This window comes from Denticeps clupeoides, chromosome 13 (genome assembly GCF_900700375.1).
Source record: "Denticeps clupeoides chromosome 13, fDenClu1.1, whole genome shotgun sequence".
Classification (NCBI taxonomy): Eukaryota; Metazoa; Chordata; class Actinopteri; order Clupeiformes; family Denticipitidae; genus Denticeps; species Denticeps clupeoides.
This window is the reverse complement of record NC_041719.1, coordinates 8508234-8533683: the sequence shown is the minus strand read 5'-3', so window position 1 is coordinate 8533683 and position 25450 is coordinate 8508234. Positions and strand designations below refer to the sequence as shown.

At 42.9% G+C, this 25450-nt stretch overlaps 1 protein-coding gene across 10 annotated transcripts in view; it reads right to left on the bottom strand.

The window, feature by feature from the left end:
* mast2 (microtubule associated serine/threonine kinase 2) overlaps window positions 1–25450 on the bottom strand; it is a 96619-nt gene that overhangs the window by 4039 nt on the left and 67130 nt on the right. For 5 of the 10 annotated variants that reach the window (XM_029001852.1, XM_029001858.1, XM_029001856.1 and 2 more), the window contains 24 exons: window positions 19403–19494; window positions 15097–15172; window positions 14372–14392; window positions 13946–14024; window positions 13217–13371; window positions 9532–9607; window positions 8694–8903; window positions 6237–6338; window positions 4446–4578; window positions 4226–4293; window positions 4033–4133; window positions 3583–3930; window positions 3315–3447; window positions 3054–3219; window positions 2864–2965; window positions 2632–2754; window positions 2433–2542; window positions 2165–2319; window positions 1753–2042; window positions 1370–1564; window positions 1046–1272; window positions 826–948; window positions 543–679; window positions 94–284 (listed from right to left, as the gene is read on the bottom strand). In XM_029001852.1, the coding sequence (XP_028857685.1) occupies window positions 94–284; window positions 543–679; window positions 826–948; window positions 1046–1272; window positions 1370–1564; window positions 1753–2042; window positions 2165–2319; window positions 2433–2542; window positions 2632–2754; window positions 2864–2965; window positions 3054–3219; window positions 3315–3447; window positions 3583–3930; window positions 4033–4133; window positions 4226–4293; window positions 4446–4578; window positions 6237–6338; window positions 8694–8903; window positions 9532–9607; window positions 13217–13371; window positions 13946–14024; window positions 14372–14392; window positions 15097–15172; window positions 19403–19494 (3413 nt within the window). The remainder of the gene's footprint in view (window positions 1–93; window positions 285–542; window positions 680–825; window positions 949–1045; window positions 1273–1369; window positions 1565–1752; window positions 2043–2164; window positions 2320–2432; window positions 2543–2631; window positions 2755–2863; window positions 2966–3053; window positions 3220–3314; window positions 3448–3582; window positions 3931–4032; window positions 4134–4225; window positions 4294–4445; window positions 4579–6236; window positions 6339–8693; window positions 8904–9531; window positions 9608–13216; window positions 13372–13945; window positions 14025–14371; window positions 14393–15096; window positions 15173–19402; window positions 19495–25450) is intronic. The other 5 variants (XM_029001854.1, XM_029001859.1, XM_029001855.1 and 2 more) reach the window with 3 other exon arrangements.

Sequence of the window (25450 nt, the reverse complement as noted above, 5' to 3'; positions counted from 1 at the left end):
ACAGCAAGATTATACACTTAGATGTCACATTATATAGTTATGTGTACAGTAAGTGAATTTTACTCGTCTCGTCATGACTACACACTTTCTTACCGGAGTGGGCGGAGTCAGGAGTGGTGCGGTAGCCCTGTGTGGGGGACCTTGGTGAGAGGTTGTGTGTGGGGGATCCTGGGACACTTTCACCAGATGAGACAGAGCGGTTCAAAGAGGAGAGACTGCGACTTGTGTGCAGGAGAGATGCCTGCTTTGTGATCTTTCTGAAAAGTGAGGTCCTCTTCTTACTGCTGACACAACACATTACACATACAATTCAGTACAGCTCAGTGCATTCCAGTTTTAAAGGGCATATATTGGCTGACCATCACAAATATTTGTATACTGTTGTTAACAATAAAAAAAACATAAAATATGGTTCTCAATCTTTTCAGTGTGTACCACCTAAGCATTAAAACACAATATCTTAGACCTGTTAATCTAGTTTACACAGAAGGCAATTCTTTCCTAATTTGAATATATTCATTATTGACTTATGGGTTTCTTACCTCTCTTGACCCTCTTTACTCTTGGTCCTCTTATTTCTTCGAGCCATTTTGGACTTAGATGTTGTCTTGCGAGCGGGACCAACCTTAATGGAAGTGTTCTCAAAAGGAGTGGCTGAGATGGAGACTTTATTGCCACTCTATATAAAACAGAGGTCAAATATATTATGGATGAAGTAGCATTAAACAAGTGAACCAATAATAACAGTGCTGTTATAAACGAAGTTCTAAGCAGGAATTGGGAAATATTTGTTCCATTATTTTGTGTAAAGTGGCATGAACCTACCTTGAGAATTAGCTCTACAACCTCGGTGTGAACAAGGCCATGGACAGGCTCTCCATTAACGTGTGTGATGAGATCTCCTTCCCTCAGCCCTGCTTCATGTGCTGGACCACCCTCCTCTACGTGCTGAGGATAAAATATGTGCGTCAGGCATTTTGAATCATAACCATTTACTGGAAACTGCTGGAAACATTACACCAAATGCAAACTGTGGTGCACTGACCCAAACCATGTGGTGCACGGTGTAGATGTCCGTGTCGCCCATGTAGACACGAATCGCCCTCAGGGTGAAGCCATATTTCTTTCCTGCTCTGTGGATGACTATGGCAGGCTTTATGCTGCAGACGGCAGGGGAGAGATCCCGGCTGGGAGAGGAGTCACGAGATGAGGGGTTGGAGGAGAGAGAGTGGGGGGACATGGGGCTGGCCAGAGGAGAGGCTCCATGGTGATCTAGAAAAGGAAAAAAAAACAGATTAGAAAGGATCAGTATGCTTTGAAAACTCTGTAACACATAGCTCACTTCATGTACACACACTAAAGGTCTTACCAGCTGGGATCATGAGTGAGAGGGTGGTCGCAGAGGCTGATTTGATGACCTTGTTGATGGGACGTGATGTGTGCTTGTCAGCTTCTCCTGACAACAGCCGATGTCGAGCTCGACGGGCTGCCAGGTCACTGATTGCTCGAGGCGTAGAGCTGTCTGTAGCCTCACTCCCTCCGCTACGATGTATGTCATTACCGGCTGAAACATTATAGACAATATTTATAAAATATGTAATTGGAATTGTTCAAAGCAATTTCGATAGCGAATACATTCACACAATATATAACAGCGGAAATTCATGATTACAATAAAGAATTTACTTTAAACTTCCAAAAACTCTGTCATGGTTCTGTATTTCAAAGTGAGGTTTAAACAAGAAAACTGACGTGTGAGGGTGGATCTGCTAATCTGGCTGGATGCAGAACTGGGAGTGGTGGGTGACTCGTCCAGCTTCAGCTCTCTCTCCAAAGGCAGTTCGGGAATGGCCAGAGGAAGCTCCTCACTTCTTGGGCCCCTGACTGGGGTCTTGCGGCCAGACGTGGCTTCCTCCTCAGTGGAAATTGCAAAGCGGGGCATCTCAATGATAGCTGAGCAGCAACGGCGCCGTACAGTCAGAGGAGGACTTGAGTCACTCTCGGTGTGGGACGACTCGGAGACAGAAAGACGCTTACGGAGGCTAGGTAATACAAAAGTAACAAATTTCAGTAAACACCTTTAAAAAAAAAAAAGGTACATAAGAACAAATATAGTTAATCATCATTTGGGTCTGTCTTAATGTGGCATACGGTGGACACGCACATTTCAGGGGATCCCACAAGCCAGCTGCGGTCTCTAGATTTCAGTCCACCCAGGCTGTCGAGGCGCTCTCCACCCTCCTCACTCAGACTGCGCTTGGTGGGTGGTGGAGTCCTCTTCTCCTCATGCAGAGAGAGGCGCTCCATACTGCTGTACACCTGCACACACAGAGAAACTGACGGCATGAGCACAGGGCACATTGTGCAGTATTGTGCTGAATGCAAAACTACTGAGGAATTGATAATATGACGTTGAAAATACATGTGTCTACCTTGCTGAATCGAGGAGAGCAGGAAGAGAACTGTCGAATCTCCACATGTTCATCATCATTGGTGTCATCCTCTTCCTCAGAGTCCACATGGTGATACCTGTCTGACCGTGCTGTGGGGACGAGGATATGCTGTTAAAGGCAGCATATCTTAATAAAACATGTAGCCATGTGTAGGTGTAGGGTGTTGAGCAGGCCTTACTGTCAAAGTAGCTAGTGTCGTCCTCAGACTCCAGCTGCGGGATGAACTCTGCTTTCTGTCTCAGCAGGCTGTTCCAGTCCAAATCAGTGAAGAAGCGATGCTGCTTCACCTCAAAGGCACTCCCTGAACACAGACACACAGGCTTTAAATTACATTGTTTTAGGCATGCACCAATTAATCAGAACAATATGTGTATATTATGTATGTTATGTTTATAAAGACTCTCTGTGACCTGTGCCCAGGCGTTCTAGAGGATTCTGTCTGAGGAGTTTGGAGATTAGGTCCTGTGCCTCAAAGGGCAATGCTTCATCCCCCTCAGGCCAGATGATCTCATCTGAACAGAAAGAGACAGAGCAGTCAAGAACCTGCCAGTTGGCCAAACCAACTTTTCAGTGGTGCATATTGTGACGTGTGACACTGACCGCTGATGACCTGTCCAAACAATTCCTCGGGCGTGTCCCCGAAGAAAGGGGCGCAACCGACAAGGAACTCATAGAGGATGACCCCCATGGCCCACCAATCCACCGGTTTACCGTAACCCTGTCTAAGGATGACCTCTGGAGCAATGTACTCAGGCGTTCCGCACACCTGACCAGCAGAGGGGGTGAGAAGACAACACTATTACTATCAGCTGTACTGCATTTCCACACGACTACACACCAACACATAATTTGGAAGCATACCTGCTTATCCAGAAACTCACGAGTGTCCTTTTCAATGTGACCCTCATAGAGATTGGTGGTGAGGCTCATAAGACCAATCTTGGACAGCCCAAAGTCAGTGAGTTTGATGTGTCCCATTGAGGTGATCAAAAGACTTAAAAGACATAATAAACACAGAAATCAGCATTTTATAAAACATACAGGTGCACCAGTAAACTAAATCTGAGAAGTCAACAGAATGTGAATTTAAAAATCTTAAAAGACTAGAGAGGATTATAGGTTGTCTTACTTGTCAGGTTTAAGGTCACGGTGTACAATGCCATAGTTGTGCAAATACTCAAGTGCCAGTACTGTTTCTGCAAAGTACATGCGTGCCATATCCACAGGAAGTGCGCCGATGTGCTTCAGAAGGGTGGCACAGTCGCCACCTTCCACATACTCCATGACCATGCAGAGATGCCGCCGCGTCTCAAATGAGCAAAACATACTGACAACAAACGGGTTCTCTGCGAAGGTCAGAATGTCTCTCTCTACAAAAGCCTGCTGGATCTGGTTCCTCAGGATCAGGTTCTGCTTGTTGATTTTTTTCATTGCAAAGCGCTGCCGGGTCTCCTTGTGCCGGACCAGGAACACAGCACTTCAGAAACAGAATGCAGGAGTTACTGACTGTGCTTCAAAATTTTTGACCTTTATTTTCCTCATTCAAGTCTTAGTTCTGTGTCTATGGCTACTGTCTCACCCATAAGCACCGTTGCTGATAAGCTTGATAGTCTCAAAGTCCTCCTCCCGAGGTGTTTTGGTCTTCGGTTGAGCCGCTGGCTGGACTGTGGCTCCACGACCCTACAAAAAAATTAACAAAGAATTAAACATAAAAGAAATAACTGCTGGATATATACTGCACCACCATTAGGTGCTTTTTATGCTCTTCTTACGTCAATAGAGTCTTCGGTCTCTGGGGTGTCTGGGTGGCCACTGTCATAGCTACTCAGCTGGGCTATTTCTGCATAGAACAATGTTTAGTCAGCCATAGAAACTGATAAATCACACAATGTCCTGAAACCATTACACAGTATATACATGCTACACTTGCACTTAAAAGTTTTTGTCATTATTTAAGTTGCATTTGCAGACTTGATCCAGTAAACGTCTCACCCTCCAGGGGATCCCTGGTAAGGCCCAGCTGGTTGATGATGTACCGGGGGATGTCGGACTTAATGCCCTGGCCCTCCTTGGCATGGCCCTCAGCGGCTTCAAGCAGATGGTAAAATTCTTCTGGGTCAAACTCCTGAGGGACAGGCGGAGGAAGAAGCAAGGAGAAGACTGAGTTTCACTCTCAACATCCTTTTAGAGCACGCCTGTCGGTTAAAACATCTTTATCAACAACTAATGAGAACAATAACAAATTTGAGGCACTCTGACACTTTCTAACAGTGCATCAGTCATAGTCTAGTGCATCATGCATATCCAGCTAATTAGAACCGTATATCAATTTCATGAAGGGCCACGTGGAGTCAAATGTAACTTACAACTGAATAACAAGCAAGTAAGAGCCCTCATTAAAGAGACGCAACATGACGTGCCACAAGGGGAGAAGCGCTTGCAGGTGTGGAGTGAGCAGGGCTGATTTCAGGCATTGTTCTCAGACAAAGACCTCCAAGCGCCACTCCCTGCTAAAGTGACCCCCCACATCTGCTGTGCTCCCATTCGTAAAAAGCCCATCTTGCATGTTGTCAGTGTACTGGCTGCATGTGATTAGTCAAAAATACAGCTGTTCATGCAAGCATGGAGACCTCATAGTACTAAATAAATAAATAAATAAATGAAGTGTTGTGCACCGCTGTGAGGTGTGTGTGTGTGTGTGTGTGTGTGTGTGTGTGTGTGTGTGTGTGTGTGTGTGTGTGTGTGTGTGTGTGTGTGTGTGTGTGTGTGTGTGTGCCGAAGAAAAAAGGTGGGGGGTCCAGCTGCTGCAACAGGGAAAGAAAGCAAATATACCAAGGGGGTTCTCTGGTGTATTCTATAACACACATGAATATTAAAGTATACATGAACACACATGCACACACAGTAGACAAATTAAGTCTTTAGTGCTTATCAGAAGTGAGTCCAACAGAAGGAGGGGTGTAATTATGCTAATTTGGCAAATATACAATATTCATAAAAAATTATTGTTGACATAATTTATCAATATACCAGATATAATTACAGAAAACAGTCAGAGATAAAATGATAAAATAATAATAAAAAAAAACACAATCACAATAATTTGTCAAATGAACATTGGGACAGAATGCTGCTTCAACAATTTTCTTGAATCTCAGGGAATTAACAAAATTTTAAGACATGATTAAGAACAGGAGAAAGTTGAAAAAAAAACTCAAAACTCAAAATCCATTTAGAACAGGAACAAGCATCCAGTGTAGGGATGCTACTGTTCACTCCTATTTATCTGAAGTAATCCCCTTGCTGCAATACTTAAAAAAAAAAAAAAAAAATCAGAAACATTAAGGTACTCTAGTATATAATTCATTAACATAGTCCAGGCAGAGAAAAAAATCTACCATTATTAATAAAGCTTTTTTTTAATACAGTGTGGTGGACAACTGATTTAATGAGAAACACACTTCAGTGAGTACAACAGCAATTTAAAAACCAACAGAGATTGAGGACGGCACACACCAATAACTATGATCATCATTATCATTATCCGCTATAACTACTTCTGATCATTATTTTACCTGCTCAGTTTATTTTAATTAGTTTTACAATAGCATGACATTTTAAAGCACTGCAAATATTCCATGAAATGTCAAATGATCTATTGAAATAAAATAAACGATGCAAAGATTTGCACACTCTGGTGAAGATGCCTCTAACAGCTAGGATCTGCTTTTGTGTTATATACTCAACTCCGCAAAACAATAGGGCCATTAATCCAGTACTCACCAAACACTCGAGCAGGCGAGCGGGCCTGGCAATCACGATCATCAGCTTCCTCACCAACTGAGTGACGAAGGCTACCTCAACACTCTCTGATCGGTCATATGCCTGTGTTTAACAGAAAAAAAATACAAAAAAACTGTAACAACAGGTTTCACACTTCACACTGGTACGTTTTCTGCAGACCACACATACAGAGTTTCCTTTAATCTCCCATGATTAATATACACAATGTTGACACCAACGTATGTCACTAGTGTAGTATTGTTCCTATGATAAAACACCATCATAAACGCTCTATCTATATATGTAAGTGAGAGATTTAGATGGAAAAATACAAAACTGTGTGTACAATAGAGTGGGCGATATGTAGTTAATAAGCAGGCTGGGATTAGGGTCATTCTTTAATAGAGATGTCGGTGAGTGACAGCACAGCCCTCCGGGGCTTCTTCATCAGGCTCTGAATTATTTAGAGAGCTAATGAAACCCACCAGAGAAAGAGAGACAGGGGAATAGACAGACAGACTGATAGATGTTTCAATGTGAAGGAGGTGTGGCACAAAGTAGTAACAAGATGACAGAAATAACCACATACCAAAAAAAAAAACCCACATAAAAAATATAAGCAAGGTATGTAGGGCCATCTGCCCTCCCACATAAACCAATTAAAGATCCTCTCCAGAGAACAGAAATGTTCTCTGCCCTGCCATGCCCTGGCTTTGTGTGTGTGTGTGTGTGTGTGTGTGTGTGTGTGTGTGTGTGTGTGTGCTGGTATGAATGCTGAGCTAGCAGTCATCTCCCACAGCGCATTTCTTTGTATTCCTTCAGGGCTGGCTCCACTGAGATAGGTTTGCTCCAGGTGACCGTGGCATGAGATAGGCTCCTGTGGATTTTAAATGGATGCCTAGCGAGGGGTCTGATCCATACGGACGGGCAGGTTAAAGAGTGAAGGCTCAGCAGTGACCTTAGGGGTCAGATCCACTCTAATGAATTCAAGCATCAAGAATTCGCCGCCACACACCAGCCCCCCAAAATACTGCAGCAAGTCTAGGTAAAGACCCTTCACAGCTGAAGCTTTCAAACTAACAACAAATGAAAAGTTATATTAATCTAATGTGCATGCACACAACTATCTGACAAACAGAAGCTCTTAAAATATTCACCAAACAGTCTGCAAAGTCCAAAAGCCAAGTACGATTCTGAGGTTTAAAACACTGAAAGAGACTAAGAGACCCCGACAACGACCAACACACAAACCCGCACACTGTGCATGCACCACGGACCAGACAAACTCAACTGCAAGATCAGCATGGGGCGCTCGCGCGCTCCCATCTCTCCACTTCAGAAGCTGGAGCAGCGCCTCCTCTTCCTCCAGACGCCTCTGCCACGAGATCCCAGACATGCTCCGTGCCGGGGAGACAGAGGAAAACATAACCGTCTTTTCCTTTCTATTCCTGTATCTGCGCGATATATATATATATATAACCGATCCCAATGACAAGAGCACAACCTGGCAACTTGTGTGCCAGAGCCGCGTCAGCCAATTAGAACAGTCTGGGTGATGTCACCCCTGTTCGCTTGCAACAGGGTGCATGTTGATTGCATGTTGAGTGTGCGAGACTGTTGGAACGTGAGGGGCTAACCCCTCTACTGGCTGCAGCCCTCGACACACACAACCACACAGATACACACACATGGAGCAGCAGGATGGTTCAAACCACCAATGAAAAGGGAAAATCCAAACCTGTCCCCGCCCTTGTCTTTCCCCTCCCTCTCCCCTCGGCTGAGGCCACACCTCCCCAATGTCTCAGAGACTCATCAGTCACCAGGAGTGTTAGCTGGAGCATGAAATTAGAATCAGGGAGGTACGCCATACACACCCACACACCCACACACACACACACACACACACACACACACACACACACACACACACACACACACACACACACACACACACACACGCGCGCGCACTCACGCGCACGTGCACGCATTCACACGCACACACACACCTGGCCAGTAAAGTGCTACTCAGAACGAGACAACTGGGAGCCATAACACAAATCCATGATTGAGCTAATACAGACATCAGCGTCATGTCTTATGACTTAACACGTGTGTTGTCTGTGTGACTGGTGAAAAGAGAACCATAACAAAAAGAACAAGTAAAGGAAATTAAAAGAAGGATTGGATGTTTGCAAAAAATGTTTTTATCATTTTCACCATCAAGACTGACTCAAACATGCACTGATGAAATAGCTGAAGGCCACGTTCAAGGCCATGTGCAATTAAACATCCTTTATTTGCAGGCTCCCTGAAGAGAACATTTTACAATGACAGCATGGGTTTCTTCTGAGAAGATGAATAACAAACCATATTATTTACGTTAATAAAACCAATTTCCTTTTTCTAAACCCTGAATGAGATTTTCTCTACAAGAACTTTGGATAGAAATACACTCACATCCTGCAGAAGTTTCTCCAAGTTCTCCTGCAGCTCGTAAAAGTAGCGTGAGGTGATGAGACCTTCTCTAGACTTGTCCAGGCAGTCTCTGGAAAGTTCAATCAGCTGGTGGTGGATGAAACTCAGAACCCCATCGGCCAGAGGCATCACCTTATCTGGGGTGTAAGAGGTCATGAAGTCCGTCAGACGCACCTCCATCTGGGCTGTGGCCTGTAAGATGTTAACGGTGATCCAAACAATTAACATCTCCAAAAAAAAAATGAAAAGTCAATTCAATGCAATTCCATTGATTCAAGCTCATTTAACTGCACTAATGTGCTAAACTGTATAAATAAATAACTTGCAATTCTACTGGACGCACATTAAACTGCAAATGTGTCCACTGGTTAATTAGTTTAGGTTGTTTAACTAGTCATTTATTAAATTTAGTGGATCAATTATGTGAGTACATCTTTCTTGCATAAAGGCTGCAACACCCGATTATCATATTGTCTGCAAAAAATGCCCCTTGTTTCAGAAGATCCAAGATTCAAAATGATAGCCAGTCAATTTCAATTTAAGTAACTCAAGATTAAAAATTAAAATGGGATGTGAGTAGCATAAAGTAACCAATATCAAACCAATTTCTGTTTAAATTTAAAGTCAGATAAATAGAATGCTAATTTGTAGAAGAGGGTGAAATGAATGTGAATGGTGTAATTGCTGTGACAACATTTTCAAAGGCGGCTACATCATAAGGGTGAGGATGTGAAAAAGGGACAAATAAAGAGAATGATGCCAGCTATACCATCAGCTGGATGGGACAATGTCCTTTATCTGGGATCCCTGAGTGGCTTACCTTAGGGAAGCGCTCTTTGTAGACATGGTTCATCATGACAATCTCATGGTCAAAGGAGATGGGCGATCGGCCAGGGCTGAAGGAGAGAGAGTGCAAAACACAGATGAGCACATCAAGGCTAGAGGGGATGAGAAAACAGGGGTGTATGAGAAGATGATAAGAAAGGTAAAGGATACGGATAGGTTATGCCCCCAGGGGGACCTGAGACAAGTGTAAGCTCCCAGGAGCCTAATAGAGTCCACTCGGTTTCATCATTCTGCATTCAAACAGAATGCTGGTCATGAGGCTAGTCACAAACACACACACACACACACACAAAATTTCCCATTATACTTCTGGCTGTGCGGCTCAAAGGTTTGTGAAGAGCTCATTTCGCTTTTCCTTGCTTTCTGATGAGAAGGGAAAGGTCATTGCTGTCTCTGTGTGTCCTTCAGGGTATGACCTCAGCGGCCAGTCCACACCAGAGACACAGGTAACAGGAAAAAACCCAAAGTGGACACGGCAGCAGAGAAAGTCTTGTCTGAACCGTCAAACATACATAAAAATCTAAAGGTTCCATGACAAATGTGACCTGATGGCATTCTGCTTGGTTGTGTGTGTGTGTGTGTGTGTGTGTGTTTGTTAAGGTTGTAATTGCGGGGGGCAATCACGGATCAGCGGTACAGCTGTGCCCCCTATGACTCACACCCGTTGAGCAATGTGGCACTAGTCATGTGGCCGTGAGGATGAGGTAATGCTTTAAGTCATCCATCGACAGCTCCGTTTTTCCAATTATCCCCAATAATTGAAAAGGAACGCGGCCACCGTGGCACATTAGGTCAGCCTCACAGGGACGGTTTATCATTGCGCCACACGGTCATAGGCAGCCGACTGGTGTGCCAGTCACCACCATCACACAACAAATAAGAGTTGTGCGGTGCTCACCCATCTCCTTCACTATTGGAAATATCAAAAATTAATATCAAACCCCGAGCACAACAGGAAAGGTTAACGCTGACAGAGATTGATTTATTGCCAGAGGCTGCTGCTTCAAGGCTTGTTTTTTGAGCTCTGTGTACGTGTGTGCGTGAGTAAATGTGAAGGCTGGGGTTGTGGGAGAATATCTTTGAGCAATTTCCAACTTTATTAAATTATGTTCTTTGCAGCCTGCAAGAATTAACTGGGGCTAAGATTCCTGCAAAGTGATAACATAAGAAATTCTAGCAAATGATAATGAGGAAACTTAATTATTTTTTTCAGAGTGGTAATGAAAAAATGACCCTGCAGCTCAGAAACGTTCATTTTTTGAAATATGACCTTGAAAGAGCTTCATTACACACTGTGGCTAAACAACATTAAAGGAAATCTGTGCTTTCTGTGCTAATGGTGAGCAACAGAGACAAACAACTCTCAGTCGCTGATGTTACAAGACAAAGAGGTTGTTGAATGTGTGAGCTTTTTTATGAGCTCCCAGAGGAGTTTAGCCCAGCATAGTGTCTGTGTAAATAAAACTAAGTGGATTCTCAGGGAATAAGCAAAGTGTAATTATTAAAAGATGACAGCGAGTCCAATCATTTGTGTACAGCATGATACATTTTGTGAATTATGGCTAATATTTAATTAGGTCAGTGGTGCCCTGGTAAAACATGGCGGACATATGGAAACGTGGAAAAAGCAGGGCAAATAAAGCAATTTTTACTAATATGAATAATACAAATATATAATAGTAAAATAGCATTGTCAGACATGTGCAGAGTAAAACATCCACAGTAAAGTGTTCGATTCAGTGTCAGCAGAAGCATGTTATTTAAAATAAAAAATGAAAATTGATGTTCCAGGGTATTGCTTTGTTGAAGCAACAAGAAAGAACAAACCACACGCCCATGACATTTCAGAAGAAAAATAACTGTAATGAGCAAAGAGTGTCTGTAATTTACAGAGGACTTACATCACACACACATTCACTCACTCAAAGTCATACTGTTATGTAGGAGTGGCAACCAGGGAAATCATAAGGTTAATTGGCCATGACGAAAAGAATGGCCTGGGCCTGAGAAACGGTGCCTGCATGGACACACACACACACACACAGTATAAAAAAAACATGGTAAGTGCAGGATACAGAAGAAAAGATTGGCAGCAGCCGAAGACCACAGGCTGACGAGGTTCGAATGAACAAAGAAGAGCCTGGACTAATGGCGTCTACACAGCAGGATAGAGGCCAAATAAGAGACATCTGAGAAGAAAAATAAAGAGGGGGGCGGCGAAAGACTTGTTTTGATGAGAAGGCTCCACCAATGTCTCTTCATCCTATATACCTTGTGGCATAAATTACTGTACACATCCCAGTTATGCACGTTGCTGAATGGTTTAATTAGAATGCAGCGCTTAGCGGCTGGTGGATTTGTTCACTCTGACAGCGGTGATGTATGGTGTCCATTTGGCACTGAGCTCATTTAAGATGATGCAGGGATGAGCTAAAACCAGTGATGAAGAGACCCTCTCCGCTAGCTGGCTAACAGCAACCATTAAATTAGCATATGATTGCTCCATTTCCACACGTTTAATTAGCTGCTGTGCCTTCGAGTGAGCTCCCCTCCTGTCCGTCCTGCCTCCCTCTTATTTCAGACCCTCTTCACCAGAGAAGATTGATAATCCCTGCAATCTACAGCGGCGAGCAATCGGTACAAAAAAAAAATGACTCTCGCACCTTACTCATCTAATATTTATATTTTTGAGTCCCATATCTGCGGACCCCCTGTGAGCGCTGCTAGACAGAAGAAGAGAGCTAGCTGTGTCCTTCTTGACAACATGAAACGTCCCTCACCGTGTCTTTCATATCAACACTGCCCAGCTCGCAGGGAGAGAATGGATGAGAGAGGGGGGATGCAGGGTCTACAAGGCCGGGTTGAATTATGTCAGGATGGAAGGTGCACCGCGGCCGTAGCCGGAGGGAACCGGGCAGATTTAAGGCAGTGGGGCCAGGGCTGGGGCCATTCACTCATTATCTGAGGCTTCACACTGCTTTCAGAAGTGAAGATGGCGATGTAGTCAGGTATACAGGGGGACAAGGGGACAAGAAGAAAGATGAGAAATGGAGAGTGAAGAGAGTTTGTCAGCATGAAGGGCGGGGAGAGGGTGAAACATGACCGGTGCCAAGCTGAAGAGTTCAGTGTCACTCAGACTGTGCCAGTGCAGAGTTGCTGATGAAGTCCTGACCTTTCCCTCAGTCAGAGCCATCAAGGATACTGACAGGGGGTTTATCAGCAGGTGCTTTTTACTAGGATATAAGACAAAGATCAACTCTTGTGATGTATCGCAAAAATAGAGAAAAGAAAATAATAATAATAATAATTCATGTAGTAATAATTATTAAGTCCTTCAGATTTTGCAAAATTGTATTGTTATACATAGAACATTGTTGATGTCACAGTGCAGTGTGCTAAGGCTTTTCGGGGTTGGGTAAATTCTTTTGAAAAATATCACCTTCATGCCCTTGGGTTTATAAATGAAAGCAATATCTGCATGTATTGTATTACTTCATCTTATTTTCTGATGCTCTACCCTGCGTTCACCAGATGCAGTGAGAGTTAGTTGTTGTTTTTTTTCTGTAATGATTTCACCATGTATGACTAGATGTTTTATAACATTTTAAATCTTATTGTCACATGCCAAAGTTTGTGTCCTCTGGTAGCATGTGCCTGACCTGAGGCTGCGGGAACGGGGACGCATGGCGGGTGAGTGGCGGCCGTCCTCATCTGTGATGCTCTCGGTGCTGAAGTGCTTGATGAGGAAGTGCAGCTCATCAGGTGTGGGCTGGAATGGCAGCTGGTGCAGCTTCTCCTGGGATGAACATGATGACTGTGAGAAGCAGAGAGGGAGGGATTACAAGGACAGAAGACACGGCAGTGGCTGCGGCGGCTGTCAATCATTTGGCAATAAAGAACCGAGAGCTGCCCTGAAGATGAAGGGAATAAAACCAAATTAACTAGGTTAAACCACTACAACCACAACCAATTCAATTCACTGATCCACATAGGCGCATAAATCAGGATTGCAATCTAATTTTGAGTTTCAGAAAATACTAAATCTAAAGTTTTGGATAATAAGTTGAAAGACCATTAAGGGGTTCCACCAGACACTGAATTGAGGTAGATGTTCAAAAAGAATATAGATTACTCAGAAACGCTCTGATGACATTACAGCACAATAATTTTCAAGGGAAATGCAAATTAGCCAGAAATCTTTGTAGCCAGAGGACTTTGAAGCCATCTCCTCTCAAATTATGGCACATAATGCATGAAATAAGGTCTGAAGGAGTAATGCATTTCACAAGATTTTGCCATTTGCCAGGGGGCTGCGGTGCCAAATAGAGGTGGAATACGATGTATGATTCATGATGCTGGAGCCATAAACAAAGGTTGGATACACTTACCGAGACAGTGGAGCTGGGTGTGTTTGTGCCATACCCTGATGAGGGTAGAGAGGCCAGGGACCATCGGCGGCCATCAGTCCTGGAGTTAGACAGAAGACATTAAAAGTAAAGGTAGCATTATTAAAAAGGAAAACATGTGGCCTAACATCTCACATTCACAACACAAAAACACAACGTGTCATTTATAAGACATTAATCAGGCTCTTCACAACAATGGACCACACAACTGTCCCTGCTTGATGAGGGAGCAAAAGGAAACACACGCAATAACCCACTGACTTGCATGCCAGTAGACAGATGCACACAAGCAGGCAATAACATAAAACACACACATTTGTCCAGTGAAAATGCTGACCAGCTCAAGGCATTTCAGAGGGGATGCAAAGTGGAAACAGCAAGTGCAATAAAAGGAAGGTGAACCGTTACCTGTCTGCCCTGTGCCCGTGACTGCGTGAAAGAAACAGTCGTGTTAGTGTCAGCCGTATGTGTGTGTATGTATTGCTTTGAATAAAAGAGTTTGCTGAATGGTGTAGGGGAGTGGCACAGATTTATTGTATTTCTAAATGGTTCTACGAAACATTTTTTCTTGGGCAATTTTAGTTAAAAAATAAAAAGCAACGTACAATCTCATGTTAATGCAATGACAAATTTCATTAGCACCACTGACCATGAAAGAACTCTGCGCTTACAAAAGAGGCCACTAGATGGCGCTGATGTTTGAGATTGCAGAAAACTGCAAGTGCACCGGCAGAGCGAGGTCATTGTTAATCTTTGCTTTCTGTAAAACAAGGTGTCTTTTTTCCATGGAATTAATTTCTCAAACACTCGAGTTCTTTTCACCTTGAATTTGCTATTTCATTACTCACAGCTACTGACAAGACAAGGGATGAAAGCTGAAGGCTGAAACAATTTGGAGGGACTTTCACCAGTGAGCTTTTTCCAAGCTTTGCACAAATTTTCCTAAAAGGAGACTACAGAAAATGTAACCATGTTAAAGCCTCAGTGACATTGTTTTAAGGGGCTCCTATGATACGGCTGTTAATGAAGATGTGAATGAGGCCCAACAGCATCGGTCAGCCGTTTCAGTAATGACCTGCATGCATTAGAGCAAAAAGCAACCTTGGCGAGAGTGGAGACGTCTGCCCACTCACCTGCGAGCTGGAACAAAGGAGAAGTGAGCTGCTGTGCTGGGGGAAAAATTGCGTGGGCTGTCCAAAGGGCTGGTCCCTGCAATACAGCAAAGGAAAGGGGGGGAGAGAAAAGTAAAACTGCTGTGGGACCCAAAACAAAAAAAGAATAATGCTCTTGTCATTAATATTATATACACATGCAAGCAAGATGTGGAGCATTGCAAACATATTTGATTGCCTCCACCCCAGGAACTATCTAATTGTTTGCCTATTTTTCCACAGAAGAGCTAGGAAGCAGCTGCCCCAGCCAGTCAGAAAGAGTCACTTTCTATTAGGGCCTGAAGGAGTCGGGCAGAGAACAGTTCTGACGTTCAATCGAGCCTCATCCTTCACAGCATGGCGCGCTCGCGCCGTCCCTTCCCGCCTCCACTTCTCTCTAGCAGATTGAGTTTTTTCGCTGCGCATAAAAGCGCCTCTTTTAAGATTACAGAGCACTTGATCGAGCACTTTAATTCAAAGTCCAATCCGGAGGGGACGGGCTGGAGATGAAACAGCACTTTGATCACTGGGTCCTTTTCCTGGTGCTTTTTTGGAGAGCGTGGAGTAACGGGGAAAAAAAAAAAAAACATTTAGAGACTCTTTAAAAGCTAATGACTGAAATGGCTCTCCACCCAAAACAATATCTCAGAGTCGCACAGTGGGCTTCACCAGACCACAGAACACGCACGCAGGGCAACGCCGCCTGTGATCGGCATTTGCATTTAGGAAACATTATCTTAAGGGGGCGTGACTGTTTAGGGATGCGGCGCGTAGCCGGGTGTGTTAACCCCGCCGGCGTGCCGGCGCCGAGATTCACGAGCCATTAATCAGGCGAGTCACACCGGGCGGCACCGGGCTGCTCTGTGTGGCGAGCCGCAGCCCGGCCGAGGTTACACGCCCCTGCGCATTAATTATGCATCTGCGCCTTGGCCCGGGCCCAGTATTAAATATTAATGAGAGCATAATTTCCTGTCTAGAAGCAAAGCTTGATGCAGCTGCGCACAGCTGGACAGGGACACGGAACGTGGCAGAAAGAGCGATCTGTCAGGAAAAGAGCCCATTTAGAGAGGAACCGGAGCACTGAGGGCTTATTAGCAAACGGAAGGAATAAGTCAGCCTTTCTGGAGGAGTGATGCATGGGTAGAGATGGTGGTTGTTATTCATCGGTACAAGCAGCTGTATTTAAATAGCGGGACGGGCTCGCAGGTGAGACCGACAGGTGGGGGGGTCTTATAATAAAGACGGAAGCAGATAAGGAAGATTGATGTTGCGAATTGGCTGTGACGCACATTTACAAATGGCTCTGTGATTGGCTGTTAAGCTTTGGCAGTTTCATATGGTTCTTGTGCACATAATTATGCATATGACAAACTGTTTGATTGTCAGATGCAAATCAGTTCAGGGGCTGTACTGAACTAAGGTGCACAATTACACTTTATTTGTGTAGTGCAATCATTTATTAGATTGTTCAAAATCCCCCAATTCCTTTCATGGCAAATTCCAGTCTGAGCCATGCCATCTTGTAAAAGTAACTCCCCAAACAAAATGGATGGAAAGGGAAGAGAGAAAAGATGACAGGAGTGTGCGAGTGGTACATTTTAAAGAAGCTCTCCTTCAAAAAGAAATTAAAATTGGATAAAAGGGCTTAATCTCCAAATCATTTCTCACTCACAATCTCCACCCATAGAATATGAGAATATTAAGAAATCTCCATATCATTATCATTAAAGCCTTCAGGGGACACCAGCACTAATCTGTGGTGCTGATTGAATCCCTGAATAAGGTCTCGGAAAAGAACCAACCGCTGAAGATGACACAGGGTATGGCAGATGGAGGTTTTGGATTAAAAAAAAAAAAAAAAAAGGGGGGGGGGGGGGGGGGGGGGGGGGGGGGTACAAAACCAGGCAGTAATTACAGCTTTAAAACTTGGATTTTATGCCATTTTACATTAAAAAATAAAGAAATATGTTTTAACCTGGTTCATTAAAAGAGGTCTAAAAGCTCCGACATAAGCCCCCTAAATATGAAAGAAGATCTGTACCCCAGAGGGCTGTGCAGGCAGAAGGTGCGCCCTCTTGGTTTTGTCACATGAGAAGCTTTGCCGCAGAATGGTAATGATAGTGCTGCAACACTGATGCTGCCTTCGGCTCCCATCACAGCCACAAAAACATGCCCTCGCAGAGGGAGGCCGAGCGCCGAGCTGCATTTTAATGAGTCTCTCATGGACTGCCGTTTTACGAGCTGATGCTATTTTCACCTCATGTCTGTTGTATCGTTACCAAGTTGCTAATGGCTGTTAGGAGGTCCCTGAGATGAAGGTTATTTCCTGATGCCTTTTTTTTTTGCATACGAACAAAGAGTCTGGATGGGGTTTGTTTTTATCTTGTTAAATCACAAATGGCCTTTGTCATCGTTGGCCCAACTTCAACACTATTTCGAGTGGCACTAGTGACTGCAAAGTGCACATTGTCACCAGCCCATTAATGAGGTCTGAATGTAAAAGTTTTTGCCATTGAGATACGCAGCAATGTGTGAATTGTGTACTCTGCATTTAACCCATAACCCTTGAAGTAAGCAGTGCACAGTCATGAAAGGCACCTGGGGAGCGGTGTGTGGGGACTGTAGCTTGATCAAGGGGACCCCAGTGGCACCTTGGCCGTTTGGGATTTCTGTTACGAGTGTGCTTCCTTAGCCGATAGGCCACCACTGACCCACGGTGGGGTGAGGAGTTATCTTGCTTTTGTTAAATAAGTGCATGCATGCTATTAAAATGTAGAAATTCTCGAGCAAGTAAAATAGTAAACAATAAATTACATGATAATGAACTGGCCGATAACAGGAACATTACTACATTCATATGTAAATCGCCTTGTCACACAGCCACTGTTTATTTTCTTTGTAGACAGTTCCCTCTAACTGGTCCTGATTTATTCAACACTTTAGAGGATGCACAAAAAAAAAACCTTCAGTATGTGGTATCAGGAACATGTCTCTGATTGGTCCAAAAGCTCTTATGCTGCTCCTATTAAAGGCATTTGAAAATCCAGGTCATTATCTTTCCTCCTCTCTCTCTCCATGGAAACCAGTACTTGTACAAAATAAAGGACTTGCAAAACACAGGGATAAATGTTGTTACACGCTGTATAAGAGGTGCTGAATGTTTATGAGACACACATGAAGTGTGGCTAGAGAGAGCACTGAAATAAAGAATGAAATGTGAAGCAATATCTGAGGATTCTGAGGACAGGGAGTATCAATAGAAAACATTTAAAATCTTTAACTAACAGAATTGTAGACAATTAATACATCTAAAAACCCAAAGATTCACAGTGTTACAGTGTGTGTGTGTTTGTGCACACACCAAAAGGATGCATCACAGCAAATGGTTGCAGTCATAAAAGAAAGATCTTATCAATCTGTCCTGTGGTATTATCTGATGCTGGTGTGCCACTTGTGGGTGCTTCTGGTGGTGGTCAGTGATTAATGCGGCCACTGCAGCTATGCCCTGCAGTGACCAAGCCCCATAGACACCAAACTACATGTTCTGACACCTTTCCACCGTGCATCGGCCACTTTTAATAGATATTAAGCATTGCCAACTGGAAAACTCTACAAGAGTTGTCCTTTGTCCATCACATCAGCTTAAAACTCACTGTTCATTTGCAGTGAAATACACCCCACCCCTTGATGGCCATCATTTACTTGATCTGTCTGTGGTTCAATGCTGTTGCAGACAGTTGATTTTACCTATATCATTCTGCTGAATGTAGACTGAATAGCATATAGAAAATGTGTGCACTGCAGAAACGTAGCATTGGCAAAGTTAACTACTCACAGCAAATTGAATCACTGCTGATTTCTGATGCAGTTGCTATGGCATGTTTGCCTGCACAGCTTCTCAGCAAAAGGTTTTAAATGGGAACAAGGCTAAAACACATCTGAAACATTAGGAAAACACTAGCTATGACTAGTTATCAAACATAAAGTTCAGAGGGGTGCATTTGGGAAATGCCACTCTGGTAGATGAACTCTAGAACCATAAAGGTGACCAATCGATATTAGAAAGACAACTGGGCACAGATGTGACAGGCAGATTGAAACCCATTTACAAAAACTGTAGTCTTGCCAGAATTGTTTCTACCCAACAATGTCAAGCTTGTGCATGTTTGAACATCTTAAACACTGTTTGAAATGGTGTATAGTTGTTAAACAAATATTTTGAAATTACACATTATAAAAGGATGAAGACACACAGCCATATTACATACAGGACTACTAAAAGGCTTACCTGTGTGTCCATGCAGTGGAGAGTGTGGTCTGGGTAGTGTAGGTGAGGTACTGGAGGTCACAATCAAACTCTTCCTGTTGCTTGTTCGGCAGCTGGAACACAGACCAAGAAAGACGTGGTCACACAAATGAAACTGTAGGTACACATAAGACTCTTATTGGCTTTGCAAAGAGGCAATAGGTCAAAAAGTCAGAGTTGACCAGAGTTACTGCTAAATGGCCTGTGCAGCAGAAAAATGCAGGATTAGGGAGGCTAGTGGTAATAGCAGGCCTGACTTTCCTCTCCTGTCATCTTAAGAAAAAAAAAAAAAAAAAAGTCAGACCCTTGCTGCCAGCACAGAGAGCCACCCACCATTCAGCCTCAAGCCAACATTAACAAAGACCTTGGTCTCTGCGCAGAGCTGAATTTTTGGTAATAGCCCCCTTTCAAAGCTGACAGATGATGTTTGTCCTTTCCCTCTCTTCTCACTTCCCAGTGGTGTGAGTGTATCATGCATGGGGCAGAGGCGGCCTAGAGGGTAAGGAAACAGACTCATAAACGGAAGGTTGTCAGGTTGAATCCCGAACCGCCAAGGTGCCACTGAGCAAAGCACCGTCCCCACACACTGCTCCCCGGGTGCCTTTTATGGCTGCCCTCTGCTCAGGGGATGGGTTAAATGTAGAGACCACATTTCACTGTGCGCACTGGGTGCTGTGCTCATCACTTTCGTAAGAAGAAAATGCTTTAAGCGCTCTCTCACACACTCACAAACACAGCAGATGTAGTCCATTGATCCATAAGTGACCTGGTTGTGCCCTTCAGAGTGCAGAAGCCATTAGAATAAGCAGAGATAACAGTGTGAACCACAAGCAAGCCTAAACCCCCCATTTACCTAAACCGAACATGAGGTAAATGTACATACGCTTTTATAATAACAAATAATATTAATAAAGATGTCAGCATGCAACATTTTTAATAACCAACAAATAAAAAAATAAAAATCAAGGGTGCAACAGCTTGAGTAAATAATAGTTAAATGGGCAATTTGTAATGAAGACAGGATACTCATATGCATTCATGCATGACAGAGGCTCAAGCTTGATGCCACTGGCTGATTACCATGTGATTACCACTGAGAGAAATTCTACACTTTAGTCAGGGGCCTAACTCTGTAATTTCCAGGGCTATAATCTAACTGCTTCCCTGGTGGAAGTGAAGCCCCAGTATGTCACTGCCTGCCTGGATACCAAACACTCATTCTGTATAACGGGGTCCCACAGACAAGATGCTTAAATTAAAACAGAAAATGGTGCACTCAAGGTTAGCTCCCTATATATACACCATATTTACCATTCATTGATATATGGCACAATGCAACTCTAAATATGTTATACTGAATATATTACATGTTCAGGTTTCATATCATGTACTTTGAGTAATTATTTATATAATAATATGTGTTTTGTACTTTTCCCTAGAAAGAAGTATCTCACCGTGACTCAATATAAAACAAGTCCAGATTATTATGGTTGTCTGAGCAATAACTCCGGTGTGTTATTGCTAACTGGAGAGCAGAATTATGAGCACAGCTGCATCTTTTAGTCCTGCAGCTCTATTCCTTTTGGGTATAACTGTTTTAAACGCATTATATAACTCTGGCCTGACTTTCACACTCAGATGGGAACAGATAAATCTCATGACTACAATTAATTCACAAATAATCCAAGGATCGCTTTGGGTTTCCAAGAGACTCTAATACGCTGCACAGAATAAAAGTATTCAAAAGAAACATCAGTCAAGATTATCCTTCGTCCTCATCAACACCATCATCACAACACAATCCTTCCACCAATCCAACAAAGTACAAAAAATGACATTCAACACATACTGATAAATGAAAAACTATTTACATATGATTTACTGTGGTAAACATTTGAAATAAAATCTTCAGTCTTAACAAAAGCAATCCTAGCAATAATGTAAAATAGACATCTCATGGTTTTTTTTTTATAAATCACACAAACAAATGACTAACATTATAAGGTTATGTTATTAAATATAAATAAATAAAAATATTACTTGAAGTTGGCACAACATTGTTCATTTCAGCATCACCATAACACTGGAATAAATGCACCAATAAATAAATGTGAAAAGCTCCATCACATTTACATACAAATAGTATGTGCAACTGTGTGGTTTGATCAGCATGAAATAAAAGCTATGCCTTAATTACTGTAATTGATGCAGGAATTGCTTTTCTTCACTTCAAATGCCAGGAAACTGGAGGATCAATTAACTGCATGAGTTCATTCCCAGCACAGATAACTTGACGGCTGCAGCACGCCTTTACTGGAGAGTTCTTGTGCTGTGCTCCAGCTGGTTTGCCTTGGTTCACTGGAGTTACACTGTGGCATCTGGTTTGTCTTTTTGTCACTTGATGTGTTTTATATGTTAATAGTACCTGATCTTGAAGTGTGCACACCATATGGTTCTATTTCTATTCTAAATTCTTAGACAGATAGACTGGTACACATAGTCTGCTCAGATAGCATTCTGAAATGGGGCAGTGGTTTCCATATACACACTTTGCTTGGGTAATTTTCAAATAGATTTTTATGCCAATTGACATTGTCAGACTGAAGACAGGCACCAGGGATAATAAACAGATTATTCATCTGTTCAGTTCAGTCGTGAATACTGTGTTTAGTCCAGTAACGAGTAGAACAAATGTATTTCAGATTTGTGATCTCCTGGCTATCCTGTAGTGGCCACACAATATGTTTTTATATGCATACATCACTCAAACCAGAAAAAAAGAAGCAGTAGAAACCAAAGAAGCACATAAAAATACACACACATTGAAAGGCGAACTAAGAAAAAAAAGCAGTGAACACATCACTGTATATATCGTTTCAGAAACACACACATTAACACCATGGATCTAAGAGCTACAGTGGAGCTCCAAACATGCCAACCAGCGCTACATCTCACTCATCCAGCACTTGAGTTGAAAGTAGAGGTGAGGTTTCATCTGCAGGGATTTTAAATTTATGGGAAGTGCCTCTGTTTTCCTTATGGGACGCAGAAACAAGACACTCAGAGTTCCCACATTGCTGCAATCCACACCAAGCTGTAAAGCAGACAGTCAACAGTGCAACTCCAGCCTTTGTTCCTTTTTCTGCTTTGTAGAAATCTGAGACTCATTAAGAGAGCCGGAGAGTTCTGACATTCAATCTAGTCTAACAGCTGTCCAGTCACCCCCGAAAAGTGCCTGTGATGGCAAACAGACATAGCGGGGATATATACAACAGTTTAGGTATGTAGGACTCTGGTGGGCAGAGTGCATTTTGCCATATGTGCAGAAAATCTGAGCGCTAACACATCCACGAACCAATGTATTTATCAGGTGTTTACATACACCCACAAACACTTCTAAACAGATGGCAAGCGATGCACCTTCACACATACATAAAATGTACACGGTCGACCAGCCAACAGGGAAATCATCCAAAAGAGTTTGTTAGAGGATACACTTTCCCCACAAGCACTTGTTGGATCCTTTTGCACAAACAAATGACTTTGCTAATTAGAGTTCTCCCATTACACCGCTCATCTTCCACAACTACAATTTAATTTCTAAACTAAGGCTGGAAGCCACCAGACGTCAAGAGTACAACAACATGATTGCTGCTAACAGAGGTGAGGAGCAAGTTAACATGCTGAGCATTGTAATTACACACACACACACACACACAAGAACCGATGCCTGGTTAACTTAAGTGAGGAACCTGTGAGATGTCGATGCAGTACGTCTGAAGCATATTGAGGTTTAGTTCAAATGCACCAATGTCACTGATTACCTGCATCAACCACAATTAACAGTTTTGCACCTAAGTACTTTACGCCTGTATGTACAAATGCATGATCTAATGTCAAACACTGCTTTATGTTTCATGCATCTTTTAGATGTATACATTAGGTTGGCTAATGTTAGGTTGAATGCAAATGTCTAAGATGTAATTCGTTTATAATGGTTTCTGCTAGTGGGGCTGCACAGAGGTATAGAGGTTTGTGTTATGAGCTTGAACCTTTATATTAGTCTAGATTGAATTTGCATACTGTTTCCTCATCACCCCCAAAGGCATGGACACTGGGTGGATCGGTGATTAAATCTGCTACAGCTGTAAGTGAACGGTGTGCATGGCCTGCAGCATGCTGGGTCCTGTACCAAAAAATGGGCTTCGGATGCTGGAATGCGGAACTGGATTCAGTCGTTACGGACAGTGGTGAGGGAGTGTTTTCATGTTGTATATTGTCTCACATTGCCTCTTCCCCAACAAGCCTGGCAAGCTGCCACAGACATCCTATGAGAAAAACTATATTGCTTGTAATATTGCCAAAGCCTATATAACCTGCTCGCCATAGCAAAGAGTGGTCAAAACACAGCGCAAGAAGGATTGAGTAAAAAAGATGGTTAACTCCACCCTCATGATCCCACCACCTTTTAACTATAAATAATTATTTCAGTTAACAATCTCAGTTAATGTAGGTCTGTAGGTAGCACATGATATTTCTTGAAAGGCAACTAGCAACATTCATGGTCAAAACACGCCTGGCAGGCCTACAGCACCCAATATTTTTCTCCAGCACTCCGCAATCCTGTTGCAGATTGTAAGATGATATGATTTAATTCAATCACTACAAATCAACCACAAAAGTTCAACAAAATGTCCAAGATTAAGACCTATTCCCTCCCAAGGCAGACATTTAACATTGGACAGTTCCAGCAAAGATGACAACTAGGATTGCTGTTTGGTTTTAGTTAGCCTGTTAGTTTTGATTATCTAGTGTGAGGATTAATTTTGGGAAATAAGAAAGTACAATATGGTTCAAAGGTACAGAAGTAGTAATAATTCAATAATATAATAATAAACCTTTAAGATCAATAACACATAAAAAGCAACTTTAGGCACTAATAAAAAAAGCCATGTTTTTAAGAAAAGTCATGTTTTGAGACATGACATAAAAGGCATTTTATCTGGAAATCACACTGATCACACTCCTAAAAAAATTTGGAATTGGCCCCCAAAGAAATTGCAATCCGTGCACTGATTTTTAAAATCAATACCCATCATACGACCCTGCATCTGAGCAGGTTTACATGGTAACATGCCTGGAGAACTCAAAACCATTAAGCCGCCTATATGTCAATTCAACTGGCCAATCAGTTCCCTCTATCAATAGCCTGCTTATTGCAGAGGAGGTTGTGGGTGCCGATTAGAGACACTTTCTGGGATGGAGTCAGAGGGTGAGATTGCTGTTCTTCTGAAGGCTTTGTCAGGAGCGGTAGGGTGACTGCCGCTGCAGGTGAATCGAGTGAAAGGGAAGTGCTGAGCCACCTGAGTAACTCTGCAAACAAATTCACCCCACGGTTCCCCAGTATCAATACACAAAGGCTTCACACAGACCAGAGGCATGATGGGCAAAAGGTAATGGCAATGAGAAGGATGTAAGATAAAAAAAAATATAGGGAAGGGAATCAATCCTTTTTTCTCCCCCTCCTTTTCATGGGAATAAAAACTGTGTAAATATCACACATGCAATCTGAAAACAATTTGCTGAATGTTTCATGAAGTGTTTGATCAGCATGAACATGACATGAACAAATACACCAAGGGACTGAGGCCCAGGTATGTTTAATAATTACAACTTGGTTTTCATGCATTAAAAACCTAGAAACACTCGTTTGCATATGAAGCATGCAATGCTACCTCTCCAGGTACACACACACACACACAGCTGCTCACCTGTGACAGGGCTTAACCACAAAGCCAGCATGACAGACAGGCTGCAGAGGCTAGGTGGTGGCGGTTTGATGTGTTTAAGTGCTAATGCTGAGGCTTAAGACTGGTGCAGACTACATCGATACGTGGATGACTTTTAATATGCTATCACAGCACTATCAAAGGGCTTCGATCTCTGGGGCACACACACATGAGAACCACGCAGAGATACTTACCGTAAGCCCTGTAAGACGGCTGACTCTGATGCCCACAGAAGATAGTA